At 39.4% G+C, this 16501-nt stretch overlaps 1 protein-coding gene across 1 annotated transcript in view; it reads right to left on the bottom strand.

Moving 5' to 3' along the window:
* The window catches only part of ARHGAP15 (Rho GTPase activating protein 15), a 467991-nt gene that overhangs the window by 389741 nt on the left and 61749 nt on the right, over window positions 1-16501 (bottom strand). Inside the window, exons 3-4 of the mRNA XM_084643055.1 lie at window positions 9936-10010; window positions 5902-5963 (exon numbers count right to left, since the gene is read on the bottom strand). Coding sequence (XP_084499181.1) covers window positions 5902-5963; window positions 9936-10010 — 137 coding nt within the window. The remainder of the gene's footprint in view (window positions 1-5901; window positions 5964-9935; window positions 10011-16501) is intronic.

The raw sequence follows: 16501 nt of genomic DNA, 5'->3' as shown, positions 1-16501 counted from the left end.
TTCATGCCCGCACCCTGGTGTCCCGCCCCGATACAAAGTGGCGAGATCTCTTACCACCTTTGGAGGGTGAGCAACCTCGGTGGGCCAGCCTGTACTCCACCTTGGTCCCGAGGCCCGTCGGGGACATCAGTTGGCGGCTCCTTCACGGGGCTGTGAGCACGGGCGTGTTTTTGACACGTTTTACCTCTCTTCCGGAGACTTGCCCTTTTTGCAACGTGAGGGAAACCCTGGCGCACGTCTATTTAGAGTGTGCCAGATTGCAGCCTCTTTTTCGGCTCCTCACAAATATTCTTTTGCGCTTTTGGCTTCATTTTTCTCCCCACCTCTTTATCTATACACTCCCCATCCGTGGCCCCACCAAGTCGCGGGATCTCCTGGTTAGCCTCCTCCTAGCCTTGGCTAAAACAGCCATTTATAAGACCAGAGAGCGGAGGTTGGCTCATGAGGCGTCCTGCGATTGTGAGGCCGTTTTCCGACTCTCAGTACATTCACGTATCCGGGCGGAGTTCCTCTGGGCAGCGTCCACCGACTCCCTTGACACCTTCGAGGAGCGGTGGGCGCTGTCCGGGGTTCTCTGCTCGGTGACCCCGTCCGGTTCCCTCCGTCTGACCCTCTGATTGAGGGAAAGAGCGAGAGCCGCCAGTCACAGCCGTTAGTTGCTGTGAATACCATCATTACTGTCTTCTAGGAGGGGTCCTATAATACATGGGTGTACCCCCCTCCCTCCCAACCACCCACCCCGCAGCCGTGCCCATCTTGTCGGGCACTCTCAGGAGAGGGAGGATCGGTGACCCTGGGCGCGGCACTAGGTAACTCGAGAGGGTGGAAGACCACGAGTGTCGAGGAAGCCCCCCCGCTCTAGGCCACCAGGTAACTCAGGAGGGTGGAAGACCACGAGTGTCGAGGAAGCCCCCCCGCTCTGGGCCTGGGCTAACCTGAACACCTCTCCCTCCTGAAAGCTGTTGTGTTATACCTTTTGATTGCGTTGTTTTGTTGCTAAGTTTTTTTTTTAATCCTTTTGTATTCTTTGTAACTGTTACAAATAAATTTCCTTTCTGTTTCAAAAACCTTCCCTGTTACCTTACCCAGGGAAAAGGAACCTACTTAACCTGGGGCTAATATATCTGACTTCTGTTACTCTCCTGAAGCCATCTGGCCCAACCCTGTCACAATGGGTTTCAAAAATGGCTAGCAATAAAAACCAAGGGGAAAGGTTCTCCAACCAAACCTTACCTCCAGCTCCTAATTTATGGAAGGATCTTCAGTGAGAGTGTCCTTTCTACTGCCTCCTCTACCAGACCAGTGTGCAATGATCAATGATTTTGGTTGAAGTCCCTAGTATTTTACATTCCCAGCTAGGACATCTGAGGCAATACCGGGCGGGTTATTTGACCTATCCAGTGTCAATCCAGTATGTGTTTCATAATTAATCCACACATGAATTAGCAGTTGACCTCAAGTTGAAAGGACTTGCTGGACCTAGTCTACTCAGGCAGAGCTAGTGAAGAACTAAGATAGGGGCCAGTATGCAAGAGATTTGCATATATGTTTACCAGAGATCCCCTCTAGTAGACATATAACCAGACTTGCTCAAGAGTACATAAGTTGGCTTTATTTGACTCATCAACATAAAACCTGTGTTTTGGGTGTTGGGAATCACAAGAAAAAACATGTGAAATATTCACAATGATACTCAAAACCTACTACATTTCAAGTCTCCTTACAAACTCAGAACTCAGGTCAGATTAATCAGAAGGTTCCCTAAGATTTGCAACCTTTCCTGTTAACTTGGGCCCAGCTTCAAGAGAACCTGGAGCTATTTACAATTTTGCACTGAAGATGTGAAATTTGCTTTGCACCAAGCCACGTAAGACTGTTGTTTTGACTGAGCATATGTCTACTCTGCAATCACAGAGTGGGATTGCAGCTTGTGTAGTCCTACTGGAGCTAGCTTTAATCTAGCTAGCTCAGGTACTGTATCAGCAAGGCCAAGGCAGCACAGGCTTCAAGGTGGGCTGCATAAGCCCATCCACAACCCTGGGTAATTACCAGCAGGGCTAGCCCACACCGAAGTCTGTGCTGCTGCAGAGTCACTGCTCTGTTATCCAAGCTAGCTAGATTAAAGCTAGCTCAGGTATGTCTACATGAGCATCAGTCTGACTCTGTGATTGAAGTCCAGACGCACCCTGCGTTTCACTTTGAGTTTTCGAGTTCATGTCAGCCTGAAATCCAGGGTGCAGATAAAGGGTGTGGAAGGAAAATAGAGGAAAACTGAAGAATAATTTTGAAGGCTCCCTTGAGAAGTGAAAGAACTGAGCTTCACAAGAGCTGTTATTGGAGGTATGTTCCTGATGATGCATGTCTGCAGTTAGCTAACAACCACTGCATCTATATATTGCATGTAAGCATGGATTGTTAGTGTTATGGAATACTGAGGTGTTATAGTACAAGACCATGTCTCAGATAAGGTCATTTCAAAGCATTCTGCATCAAGACTTCAGTGCCATGTGGCAACGAGCAGTGTTAATGAACTTTGAATTCTCTTTTTTAGGGGTTGGTTCAACCCCTCATGACATATGAAGATTCAGAGTGCTCTCGCAGGATACTGTGTAACAGAAGCAGACTTGACAAGACAATGACTATATCATATTTAAGTATGGCTTCAGGACAAGATAGGTTTTTTCCCTAGTATTCTCCCTAAATTCAAAATTATCTTTAAATCAAAACTTAATGGTTTCTACTTATTTACCTTTAATTTTTAGTTCACAAAAGCAGTCTTTGTTTATGAAGTGCTTAAACAGACCTTAATAAGGTCAAATATTGTTTGGGGGGGGGGTTAACTGGTTTTTTTACAGTTGGACATTCATATATAGAATTTCACTAGACATGTAAAAGTGTGGGCAAGGTTTTCAAGCCCTTTGGGTAAGTCAATTCAGCAGTGACTGTACTCTTTTCCAGATGCATATTCCATAGCTTTGAAAAATTCACTCCCAGTGAATGAGCAGTAAGGGCTAAATAAAGAGAGGGAGAAGATGGATAAAGTATACATAGAACAAAAAAAAAGAAGGTACCTTTGTCTGTTTTTCATCCACAAAGAGAGACAGATAGCCCTAAATAGCAGTATGCAGAAAGATCCAAAATGAAAACCAGAAAGTACATTGTATAAAATCATCTTTTTGAATCAATAGAATTGTTTTATATAAAAGTTAAAAAAATGGTGGCAGAGTCATCAAAGTGTGAAATCTGACATCTTCATATTGTAAAATGAAGCAATACACTCAATGCATCAGCTTTACAGCAGTTGCAGTATTTGCATTCTATCAAATGGACACCTGATGGCAGCACATTATAACAACAACACTGTTCACAATTGCTCTGTCTCTTAATACAGTAGTGTTTTTAAAATCTGAATGGACAATACCATGTTTATAAATGCAATAATAATATTCTGAATTTTCCATGTGTAGCCATATGAGTTGGAAACAAACATATTCTGCATGCTTCTCTGTTCTGAATACTACATGGTATTAACATATGCAAAGCCCCACTTCTTACTCATATATACCCTTTGTTTAAGTAATGTTAAATGCCTGATAGAAAATCGCAAAAAAGAAAATTATTTCAAAGTTTCAGCTGATACTCCTTTGTACTTAGGTCATCAACATAGAATGAGACCTTGAGGCCTACTCAACTCATCACTAATACTGAAATGAATGCATTCTTCCAATCCAAGATTGCCTGGAAACTATGCTGCTTCTTCTCAAACTAGGATCTGGCCACAGTGAACCATGTGTTTGTCACCTCCAGACTGGACTATTGTAATACCATATCTGGTGTTGAAAGGAGAAAAAACACAACAAGTCCAGTGTGACAGGGTCAGGCCAGATGGCTACAGGAGAGTTGTAGAAGGCAGATATATTAGCTCCAGGCTAAGTAGGTCCCTTTTCCCTGCGTAAGGTAACAGGGAAGGTTCCAGAACAATCAGGAACCTTCTGGAGACAAGATAGACAGGCTGATTAGAACACCTGCAGCCAATCAAGAAGCTGCTAGAATCAAGGAAGGCAGGCTAATCAGGGCACCTGGGTTTTAAACAGGAGCTCACTTCAGTTTATGGTGTGCATGTAAGGAGCTGGAAGCAAGAGGCACTAGGATCTGAGAGTGAGAACGCGGACTGTTGGAGGACTGAGGTGTACAAGCATTATCAGAGACCAGGAGGAAGTTCCTGTGGTGAGGATAAAGAAGGTGTTGGGAGGAGGCCATGGGGAAGTAGCCCAGAGCATTATAGCTGTCACACAGCTGTTCCAGGAGGCACTCTAGACAGCTGCATTCCACGGGGCCCTGGGCTGGAACCCGGAGTAGAGGGTGGGCCCGGGTTCCCCCTAAATCCTCCCAACTCCTGGTCAGACACAGGAGGAGTCGACCTGGACTGTGAATTCAGAAAAACGGCCAAGCTGAGGGCTGCCGTGAAGCTCCAAGGCGAGCATATCCACCAATAAGCTCAAGATCCACCAAGGTAGAGCAGGAACTTTGTCACACCAGTTATTAAGACAACAACCCCATCCTGAGCAATATCTACACTTTCCAGGGGCTCCTAGTTTGCTTTTGGTGTCAATTCAAGACTCTGGTTTTAATCCCTTAGCCCCTCTATCGGTTCGGTACTAGCGACGTCACACCCCACCTCTTCATTCTCAACCCACCAAGACTGCCCACAGAACAATGTCTCTGACAAGCTTATAGGAAGGAGGTAAGGCATGCTCTATTGGGGAACCCCCCATGTGAAACAGCCACTGGAGAAGATGAGACTTAGCACAAGTTTCACCCTTTTTAGAGCTCATTACTGAGACTCTACATTTTGCAAAAGGCTTCTGTCAAAAAACAAAACCAAGGAGTGACAACAGAGAATGACAGAAAGACAGACATGTCAGTGGATTTACTCCATCTTTATACAGCTTTAAGGGAAAGCTCAATCAGACCTTCTGTTTACTTTTGAATATCTCTGTTTTTGTCGTTTCTGATCATTTCTGTATAGCAATTTGTTTTTTGGTTAAATTTACTTTGTATATAGGATTTTGCTACCAGAAAAAATATAATGCCTCAGAGACGATGAGGGGTCATACAACATGATCTTTGCAATGTATAAGGGCAAAAGAATATTTGCTTTCAAACACCCTGGGTCACTGACCCCAAAAGACCCACATGGTTTATTACTATGTAGAGAGTTAGGAACTTTAAAATGTAGATCTTTCTTCAGATAGAATGTTATAATATATCATATCAATTAGCTAGTAATCCTCAAGAAGGAAGAATGAATTGTTTCAGTTCTGCTGCCATTTAGGTACCTATAGAGAGAGGATTTTCCTCAGCTCTCAGTGTTTACCTAACTCTGCTCCCACTGAAATCAATAGTGAAACTCCCTTTGACTTCAACAGCAGCAGAGATAGGCCAGCTCTGACTGCTTTTAAAAGTCTTACCCTAGGTGCCTATATGGAGCAGCAATTATATGGGTGTCCAGATCACACCCCTGAAGTCCACACCAGCTGTGCCCAAACATTGTCCAGCTGAAAGCTGCATTATCTATTTGCCTGGAGCCCAAAGGCTGCACCTAATGTGCATAAAATAGAACAGAATTGCAGCTGTCCCCATTTTTAATATGGAAGCAGGGCTCATGGTCACATCATACAATATAGCCTGGCAGCTCATATCAACTATATTCTGAGAGCTGTAGCCTCAGCAAGCTACAACAACATATTAAACATGAGAGCACCCATGTGCAGAATAGTAAAACTGTGGATTGCATTTTGTTCATATGCCAGACATTGGCCACTTTTGATATTCATGATATGGCCCATATGACTTCTGGTTAAAATTTATATAATTGACACAACATTAAGTGCACAATACCTTAACTTTTTGCCTCCATCTGCAATTTTAGCTTTTAGAAGATATCCTTCTTTTTCCACTACCTGCAAGAAAGAATATTTATATCATAACCCTATCTTTTATTAATATGAACCAATTTATTTAGTACATGCTACAAGACTCTGCATATAGGAACGTCTAGTGTTGTAGCACTTTATCACTTATTTTTATTTGAGTTATCTATGGTCAGTTCTTTTCAAGTGTTGGCAAATTATCTTTAATGTCAATCAAATATATAGTAATAAAACGGAAAAGAAACTCTGAACATTAAATCTGAAAAAAAAAAAACCTGTTTAAGTGCAAGTAAAGTTTCTGGTTATACATGAAACATTGGTTAAAATGTATCATATTGGTTCACTAATGCATCTTCAGTGATATGAAACGTCTACAGGAGTTTTATGTTTGCTTATAAGGTATGTAGAAAATATATAATCCTAGAGCTATAGCACCCTCTGCTGTGCAATTTTAGCTCTTATAAACTATCTAGGGTCAGATATATGAATGTCAGACCTCCAAAAGATTATCTAATGTAGATGGACCTCTATAGGTGCCACTTTTCCCTTTGAGTCAGTACTAAATCAAGACCCTTGTAAGGTGCAGAAAAGCATTATGATTTGAGTGGTGCTGTCTTTCTGATGTGATGTAATACAAAGGCCCTCACCTCTTGCAGCCATTAAAAGGTCACACTCAAATGGGAATTGTTTATGTTCATGCAAGGGCAGCATTTGTCCTTAAATTTACAATTGTACCAAAATGTTCTAGTGATATAACCTAAGGAAAGCACTCTGTAAGTAGCTCATCACTGCCACCACAATCTTGAGTTGGAATTACAGATGAAAACATCACAATTTATATGTATCTACAAAACTGGGTCAGAATATCCAGTGAGGCCAAATTGGCCAGAGCATAAATGTGTGTGTGTAGATGTGATTTAAACCTCACCTTTGTAGTTCCGCAATCCTGGTGCTGCTCTGTGAAAGCCAGTTCTTCCTGTGCAGTGTTAGAGCAGTCTAAGGACTGCTCTAAATTACACTAGGCTGCAACACTCAAAAGGGGCCAGAATTGCAGTTGAGGATTGGCAGAGCACAGGGGCATTCTGGCTCACTCCTTTCCTCAAATTCCCCCCCCACACACACACACACACAAACTCTCTCTCTCTTTTATTTGTTAAATCAGCAGCAAGGAAATTCAATAGTGTAAGAGTTCCTATGTCAGATCTATGGCACTATGTGATCATCCTTATACTTGGGAGATTGTAGGGTTGGTTTCACCAATTTTATGGCCAGATTATGATGGCAGTGCAACAAAAAGTAACCACACTTTATTGAGGGATTTGGCCAATTGTTTCAGTGTATGTTGAAGAAACTTTTATTTTGGCCTTCAGATAAACCACCATGACCTGTGAACCCATCAGACTGCATAGCTAAACAGGATCAAATCGGGTCAGTACTTGGAAAAGAGAATTCAAGGAACACCTAAATGGTGCAGGAAGGGAGACTGGTGATTTAGAAGATGATTGTCTTAACTTTCAGTCATTATGAACTAATGCCCCAGGAGGATGCTGGTAACTTCCTATAGTCTCTGCTGAGTCATCACAGCTCAGGGTGGAGCAGATGATTTCTTAAAAACTGTAATAGGCTTTAGCCTTCTGAAGGGTTATATAGAGCAATAGAAAACATGCTTTGTATATAAGGGAGGATTATAAAATCAAATATACAAGTCTTTTCTTACTGTACAAAAATATGACTATATAAACAGAATGGTGTATACAATGGTACACAAAGGGTACTTCTGTTTCTCATTAGAGTTTTAGTCTGGAATATACAGTACTGTGTACACTGCATATACATACATGTTTGCACATGCATACTGAAAATCCGTATGCTTACAGACAACATTTTGGGTGACATCCTCATCTGACCATATAGGAATTTGTCTGTGCCTTTTTTACAACTTGCACTTATTCATTCATAGATTCCAAGGCCAGAAAGGTCCATTGTGATCACCTGGCCTGATCTCCTGTGCAACACAGGCCAAAGAACTTCCCCAAAATAATTCCTAGTGTATATCTTTTAGAAAAACATCCAATATTGATTTATAAATTTACCACATCCCTTGTTGGATGTTCCATGCAAATCCCTGGGTGTCAATATGGAGTGTAGAGAAAAAAAACATTTAGGACCACAGGTATTGTTCGCCAGAATCACATCATTGTTCCATCTAGCTAGAGAAGGAGGAATAATTTTAGATAAAGTAAGAACTGACCCCCAGTATCCTCCTACTTTTCAATCATACTTGTAACAAACCCTTAGATCATTTTCCATCCCTTCTCATCCTTCAATTTTTGTTGCTTTACACTTCTAGTGTGTTGTCAGGGCCAGAAGTGCTAAATGTCAGATAAGAAGGTTATTCTCCGAATATTTCCGTCCACCTGGAAATGGCAGTTGGGAGAAGCTTTTACTAATTAACAAGTTGTTGATCGCTTCTCCAAACCAGACCCAAATTTTGATCATTTCAAGGTTTGCCCATCACTATATCTAGACTGGTATTATATTCAAACAGAAATAGAAGCAACGTTGAATTTCAATACTCAGTTTGAACAATCCTTATTCTGAAATTTGGAGGATTGAAGAACAAGATTCATTTCCAGATTAGAAAGTTGCTGCTCAGACCTCTCTCTCTAACAATCCTGAACGGGAACAGCAAATGAATACACCACCCAAACTGAGGGATCTAGGGAATTCAAATCCAAACTGCACAGCTGAAACCCATCTCTTGTTTTAACTTAGATGTCTAGTTCTAACTTAGATATTTCAAAAACACAAGAACTAGTATTCAAATCTCATGGTTTATCCTGGCTCTAGAAATCCTCCAGGTAATATTCAGAAGGCTCCTTGTTTCTATATATGGTAGTTGCTTATATATTATTCTGATTTAATAAGTACAATGATTGCCTTTAAAAATGTTACAGCTGTCTTTGATAATTTGATGTTATCATAGCATTCATTGATATTCCCCATAATTAGCACAGGGAATACCAAGGGAATACTGCAGTAACATTCTTCAGTTACCAAGGCAATTGAAAAGGTTTTAAAGGTACCACTCTATCTTTATATGTACATATACACTATAAAGCAATATATGCACACGCATTGCATAGTACATCTGCTAATGTCCCTTTTCTTGTCTTATGAGATTTCACAGAAATCCTTCTAGGACAAATTCAGTTTATTCTTTCAGCCCTTCATCTGATGGATGACATGGGGTTACAAAATCATGAAATGTCCTTATAGTACTCTCTTTTCTTTCTGCCTCAATGAATATCCATCATTTGTTTTTGAGTTGTTGACCTTCCTGCACCTTTCCAGCTGAGGAAAGGTTGAGCGAATAATCCAAAATACCCTGAAAGAATTAGCATAAAAATAAGATACTCGGATGATTTTGAATCTTTATATTAATGTTCTTTTAAAAAATATAATCTTTTCCTTTGCCTCTGTTTCTCTCCAGCAAAATTCTACAGGTAACTAATTATGTACAAAAATGGAAGTTAAAACATAGTAGCATGGGCAAAGGCAGAAAATGGGCTTCACTCTTCTCAATATATATATTTCTCTTCACTGAATCTCAAACATTACTAAAAACAAATTCACACCTAGTATGTTCCCTTAATTTTGCTTATTCTGCTAATCCAAACTAATAATTTTTGGAAAAGAAATATAATCAGTTAATTAACATCCAACTATTAGTAGTGCTGAAATGTCAGCCTAGTTCTACTAAGTCAATGGCAAATTGACATTGTATATCATTAACTAAAGTGCTTCGTCATTTCTAACATTATAATTTCCATTGAGTAACAAACTTTCCACACGTTTTTGCTTCTTTGTACCCCCTTAACATATTAAGGCATACAGAGCATCAAGTGTTCATCTTTAACACAACACATACTATATTTCCATTAAAAACATTTAAAGTAAATAAGCAAAGCAACACATAGATTCTGTAATACAATTGCTTACCGTTTGTTCCTTTGGGCTAATGATGTCTGTGAGTAATAAGTTATGTTGGGAATGATTCCTTCTATGACGAGATATCTGAAAATATATTAATTTACAACTTAGAATCAGCTTGATATAAATGTACCAAGTCAAACAAGGTTTACATGTAAGGCTAGAATGAAACAATCTGTTGACAGGACATGTGCAGTGTGTATATATGTGTATTTTATATATTAAATAAAAAATCAAGTTTTTGAAAACCTGGTTCCCACTGAGCATGAACAGACTTTAGGATCATTCTTAGTCCTAATGTTTGTAATGCAACTCTGGCAAATTAAGCTAAAATCAACTGGCATATAAATATGCATTCTGAGCTTATGTAGAACACTTCATTCACAGGATCTCAAAGCAGTTTTAAAAGATGGGTAGTATTATCCCCATTTAACAGATAGAGAAATTGAAGTACAGAGAAGTTAATGATGAGCCCAAGGCCACATTACAAGTCAGTGAGAGAAACAGGAGATAGACTAGAACTGGGAAAAGAACCTAATGTACCTAATATGTCCCAGCAATTGTAATGGCTATCCCTCAACCTTCCATGACTAGAAAGCTACATAAATATTTTGGTCCTGATTCTGATGCTCGGATTGGGTCCTTAATTTCTTTCAGTCCCCTCTTTTTTCCCAGGAGAAAAGTGTACAAAACTGTAATTGACAGAAGCATTACACGTGACCCTCGGAAATTATCAGAGCTACATGAATCTTTCACAATGAACCCAAAACTCACTTGCATTCAGGTTTTCCTACAAACCTGAAACTCAGGCAGGTTACCCAAAGATATGCCAGGTTTCTTTGTAAAAGTTGGTTGTGCTTTAATTGAGTTTTAAACACAAAAGAGGGTGATTTACAGTTGGGAGTTGGAACCAAAACAAGAAAAAAAAATCAAATTTGGCCTGAATTTTACTCCCCATAATCCATTCTCTTATTACCTACTAAAACACAGTTAACAAAAAGCCATAATGTATTGTGTTTACATTTAAATATCTGAATCTACCAACTGTTCTTAATTAATCCGTAGGGCCTCCCTTAAAAAACAATTAACCACATTATGATCCCATATTTTCCGGCACACTTTGCCTTCATGTTTATATGTAACCACGAACATTTTAAGCTCTGAAATCTATATCCTAGATAAATCTCTACTCTCCTAGTCAGAGCTAATGAGCTTAATGAATGACCAGTTATAAATTTAATACAAACCTTTCAGATAAAGAGATAAACATTCTTCACAATTCAAAAAGTTTCTCTGACCTATTTATAAAGAATATCACTTAACAATTTCATTAGGGGTGAGTAACAGCTGGTGACATGGCTGTGTCCTAAAGTGTTTTTCTCTCTTAATATTCTGCATCTTAAGCAATCGAGCCTTCATAAGAAATACTTTAGTTAGTGGCAGTCCCTCCTTTGGGGAGAAAAATATGTCAGACCACATTTTCTGTATTTTGCAATCTTGTTTTCAGGAGTGTCATGTTCCTGTTTTATTAGCATGTAGGGTAAACAAGAATGATTTGCTGATGCTATTGAGAGAACTTCTAAGACTGTGTTCTTTCTATTTAGATTTTGGATTGAACTTAATATTAATGCAAACAGAGGCTTGTGTATAAATTCAAAATAAATGAATTCAATTTATCATTTTTTCTTTATCTTCAGCATTACAAATCTGGAGACTATATACTGCACAAGACATATAACTAAACTATTCAGGTCTAGATCATATAATTCTCTCCACACCTAATTATTCTTTTACATATAAGAAGGCATATTGCTAAATGATGTTTTTAAAATAATATTTTCTCTCGGCCAAATTACATAAAATGATACACCACTATTCCCGAACGTCTACGTTATAGCCAAGCAATATTCAGTGGGTGGCTGAAGAATTAAAATGTGGCTTTTTGTAGCCCTGCATAGCACTCTTGGGACATCCACTGTACTGATCTGAGAGCTTCTTTTGCTCTGGACTTGGGCACAATGGCCACAGCAGCGATAAAGGGAATGCTCTCCATGCTGCCTGACACACGCTAAAGAGAATGGACAAGACTGATTCAGATATACCTTGAAGCAGCCAGAAATAAGGCAGAATGAATGGACAGAGAAAGAGAAGGGAGAAGCATCCTTCAATTTCTTCCCCCAAACCGTGATTGGCATGTGGCGAATGGGATGTGGGAAGGAGAGAGAAAGAACATAAGAACTGCCTTGCTGGGTCAGACCAATTGCCCATCTACACACCTGTCTCCAACAGTGGCTCATACCAAAGCTTCAAGGGGAGTGGACAGAGCAGAGCAGTTTGAGTGATTCACCCCATCATTCCCCTTCATGCTTCTGACAGACAGAAGTTTAGGGTCTCACTAAGCATAAGGTTGGGTCCGTGACCAGCTTGGCTAATAGCCATTGAGGGCCCTCTCCTCCATGAACTCATCCAGTTCTTTTTTGAACCCAGTTATATTTTTGGTCTTCACAACATCCCATGACAATGAGTTCCACAGGCTAATTGTACATTGTGTCAAAAGTACTTTCTCTTGTTTGTATTTAACACACTGCCTATTCATTTCATCCGGTGACCTCTGGTTCTTGTGTTATGTGAAGGAGTAAATAATACTTCCTTATTCACTTTTTCCACACCATTCATGATTTTATAGACCTCTATCATATCCCTGCTTAGTCCACTCTTTTCTAAGCCGAAGAGCACTGATGTTTTTAGTCTCTCCTTGTATGGAAGCCATTCCATACCCTTGATCTTCTTTGTTACCCTTCTCTGAAACTTTTCCAGTTCCAATCTATCCTTTTTGAGGTGGGGCAACAAGAATTGCACTCAAGGTATGGGCATACCATGGATTTATATAGTGGCATTGTATTTTTCAGTCTAATTTTCTATCCCTTTCCTAATAGTTCCTAACATTCTGTTAACCTTTTTGACTATTGTTGCACAATGAGCTGAAGTTTTGAGAGAACTAACCATGGTGACTCCAAGATCTCTTTCTGGAGTAGTAATAACTAATTGAGAACCTACCATTACATATGTGAGGTTGGGATTATTTTTTCGAATATGCATTATTTTGCATTTATCAATGTTGAATTTCATATGCCATTTTGTTGTTCAGTCACCCCATTTTGTGAGATTCCTCTGTGACTCTTTGCAGTCCATTTTGGACTTAACTATTTTGAGTAATTTTGTATCATCTACAAACTTTGCCACTTCACTATTCATTCCCTTTTCCAGGACATTATGTTGAATATTTTGAACAGCACAGGTCCCAGAATACCTGAAGACCCCCGCTATTTACCTCTCTCTGTTATGAAAACTGACCATTTATTCCTGCCTTTGTTTCCTGTCTTTTAATCAGTTACTAATCCATCAAAGGATCTTTCCTGTTATCCCATGACTACCTAGTTTCCTTAAAGGTCTTTAGTGAATTATCTTGTCAAAGGCTTTCTGAAAATCCCAGTACACTATATTGGCTAGGTTTCAGAGTAGGAGCAGTGTTAGTCTGTATTCACGAAAAGAAAAGGAGTACTTGTGGCACCTTAGAGACTAACAAATTTATTTGCGCATAAGCTTTCGTGAGCTACAGCTCACTTCATTGAAATACAAATCAGATCTCACCCACAAATCATGTTGTTGCCAATCCTTTAGAATCTAAAATCTAAAGGTTTATTCATAAAAGGAAAGAAGTATAGATGAGAGCTAGAATTGGTTAAATGGAATCAATTACATACAGTAATGGCAAAGTTCTTGGTTCAGGCTTGCAGCAGTGATAGAATAAACTGCAGGTTCAAATCAAGTCTCTGGAGTACATCCACAGCTGGGATGGGTCATTCAGTCCTTCTTCATGCATCCGATGAAGTGAGCTTTAGCTCATGAAAGCTTATGCTCAAATAAATTTGTTCGTTTCTAAGGTGCCACAAGTACTCCTTTTCTTTATATTGGCTAGATTATCCTTATTCACTTGCTTGTTGACACCCTCAAAGAATTCTAATATATTGGTGAGACAGGACTTCCCTTTACAAAAGCCATGTTGACTCTCCCCCAACAAATCATGTTTATTTAAGTGTTTGTCCGGTTTTGAAGTTGGGCTCACTGGCCTGTAACTGCCAGGATCACCTCTAGAACCGTTTTTTAATATGGGCATTACATTATCTACCCTCCAGTCATCTGGTACAGAGGCTTGTTTCAGCAGCAGTTTACATATTACAGTTAGTAGTTTTGCCAATTTCATATTTGAGTTCCTTCAGAACTTGGTGAATACCATCTGGTCCTGCTGACTTATTACTATTGTATTTATCAATTTGTTCTAAAACCTCTTATACTGATACATCAATATGGGATAGTACTTCATATCTGTCTCCCAAAAAGTATAGCTCTGATGTGGGTATCTCCCACACATCCTCTGCAGTGAAGACAGGCAAACAGACTGACAGAAGATACTGCATTCAAAAGATTTCCAGAAAGCAAAACAACAATTGCCAGTTCCAGATATAGATGACTTCCTTGTCCCATTATTATATTAATTTAAAACCTTCATTGTGCATTCAGCACCAGAAACATTAATGGAAGCTGCATGCGTGTTAAGAGAGAAAGGGACTCTTAGTTGTTAGTTATTAAATGATAGAGTGAATTTGTGTGGGGGGGTGGAGGGTGAGAAAACCTGGATTTGTGCTGGAAATCACTTTAGATAAGCTATTACCAGCAGGACAGTGGGGTGGGAATAGGTATTGTTTCATATTCTCTGTGTATATATAAAGCCTGCTGCAGTTTCCACGATATGCATCTGAGGAAGTGAGCTGTAGCTCACGAAAGCTTATGCTCTAATAAATTGGTTAGTCTCTAAGGTGCCACAAGTCCTCCTTTTCTTTTTGCGAATACAGACTAACACGGCTGCTACTCTGAAAGATAAATTAGTAGTTTTGTGGAAATGATACCCAAGTTTCTGTAAAAGTAGAAAATATGAAATCATGTCAAGTACTAATGGTGGATTCCAATGTAATTCAGACAAGAACCTCCTTCAGCCCCCAAAACTGAATCTAGATCTAGACTTTGAACCTGTGGCCTATCTCTATAGTGAATCAAGCCAAACCAACACTTTCATTAGAAATCTCCCCAAACATCTGGCTCTCAAATGAAATGAAAGAAAACTTTAAACAAAGTTTTTTCTATTCATTGTAATTCCTGGAGAGCATTTTCTTTGGGGATAGTGCCACTCTTTTATTCAGATCTCCATAAACTGAATCAAAGCATCTTGACAGAAACTCCCAACAGAAGTAAAGGCATACTGTGGAGATTTGTCTAAAAACTTTTCAGAACATAAATATTTATATTTTGTAAATATCCCATCTATTAAAACAGTTTACTGGTCACATTACATCACTGCTTCCCAAACATACTTATAGTCAGTAGGAATCTGTTCTGAACAGGACCACTTGATTGACAGAGGGCTGCGTTGGAAACAAAATTTACAAATAAATCCCCAATTTTGCTTTATGTAAAATACTGAAAATCTAGGTGATTATTAACAACGGTAAGGGACACATTATAAGAGTTGTGCACATGCACCTAGAGAAGGCTACATTCCATTAATTTGGTTCCAAGATATTCTTGTTTTATAGGTACACAATAAGGGGCATGATTTAGGAATTCACCATCCCAATACCACGCACCCCATTATCCTAATAAAGTCAAGCTGAACCTAATAAATAGTATCTGTCATAACACCTCTATCTCATCCCGTAGTGTGTTATGAAAGGCAGAGATTTATAAGAGTAGTTCTAAAAGGAATCTCAAGGAAAGTTATCTTATCAGCAGTTTTCTGATTTGATGAACATTCTTCAGTCAGCAACAATGTCACCTGCAGCATTAAAACTCTACTCAGTGAGCGCCTGCAAGTCCGTGGGCAAGTCTGGTTTTGTTAAATTCAGCCTCAGCAACTTCTTCTCCCCTCCTCCCCGCAGTTAGCTAAAGGGTATCCTTCTACTGCTGGAGTTATTCTAGCATCCAAGAAATGAACCAGTGTCATACTTTCTGTAAACACACAGAATATGCGGTAAAATATGCCTGCTACCCCAGTAGGGACTGATAACTCCCTCACAACTACTATTTATCATAATTAATTCAATGTAAATAAAATACCTGAACTTTTACAATTACTTGATCTCTAATTTAATTTCCTTCTGTGCTCCCATTTGCTCTCAAGATGTTTTCTGAAAATAATATGCTTTGCTTTGGGGGTTCACTCTGTGTGCCGATAAACCAATCCTAGCAAAACGCACTAGTTGCTAGTTATTCTTTTATCACAGCAGGACCCAGATCCTAAAAAGGGGCGTTGGGACTCCGTATTCACACTAGAAATCTGATTCTAATCTGACTCATTTTGGCAATGAACAGAAGCATACTCTGATCTTTGTGTCTAACCAAAACTAACCAAGACAGCTGGGATTTCAAATATGGACTTCTCCTAACAAACTGCTCAAGCACAATCTACAAAGAATTATTACCTGGAATTATCTGCTGAATAATTATGAACAAGCAAATTC

Source organism: Lepidochelys olivacea, assembly GCF_965140295.1.
Source record: "Lepidochelys olivacea isolate rLepOli2 genome assembly, chromosome: 11".
Classification (NCBI taxonomy): Eukaryota; Metazoa; Chordata; order Testudines; family Cheloniidae; genus Lepidochelys; species Lepidochelys olivacea.
This window is presented reverse-complemented; position numbering and strand designations above follow the sequence as displayed.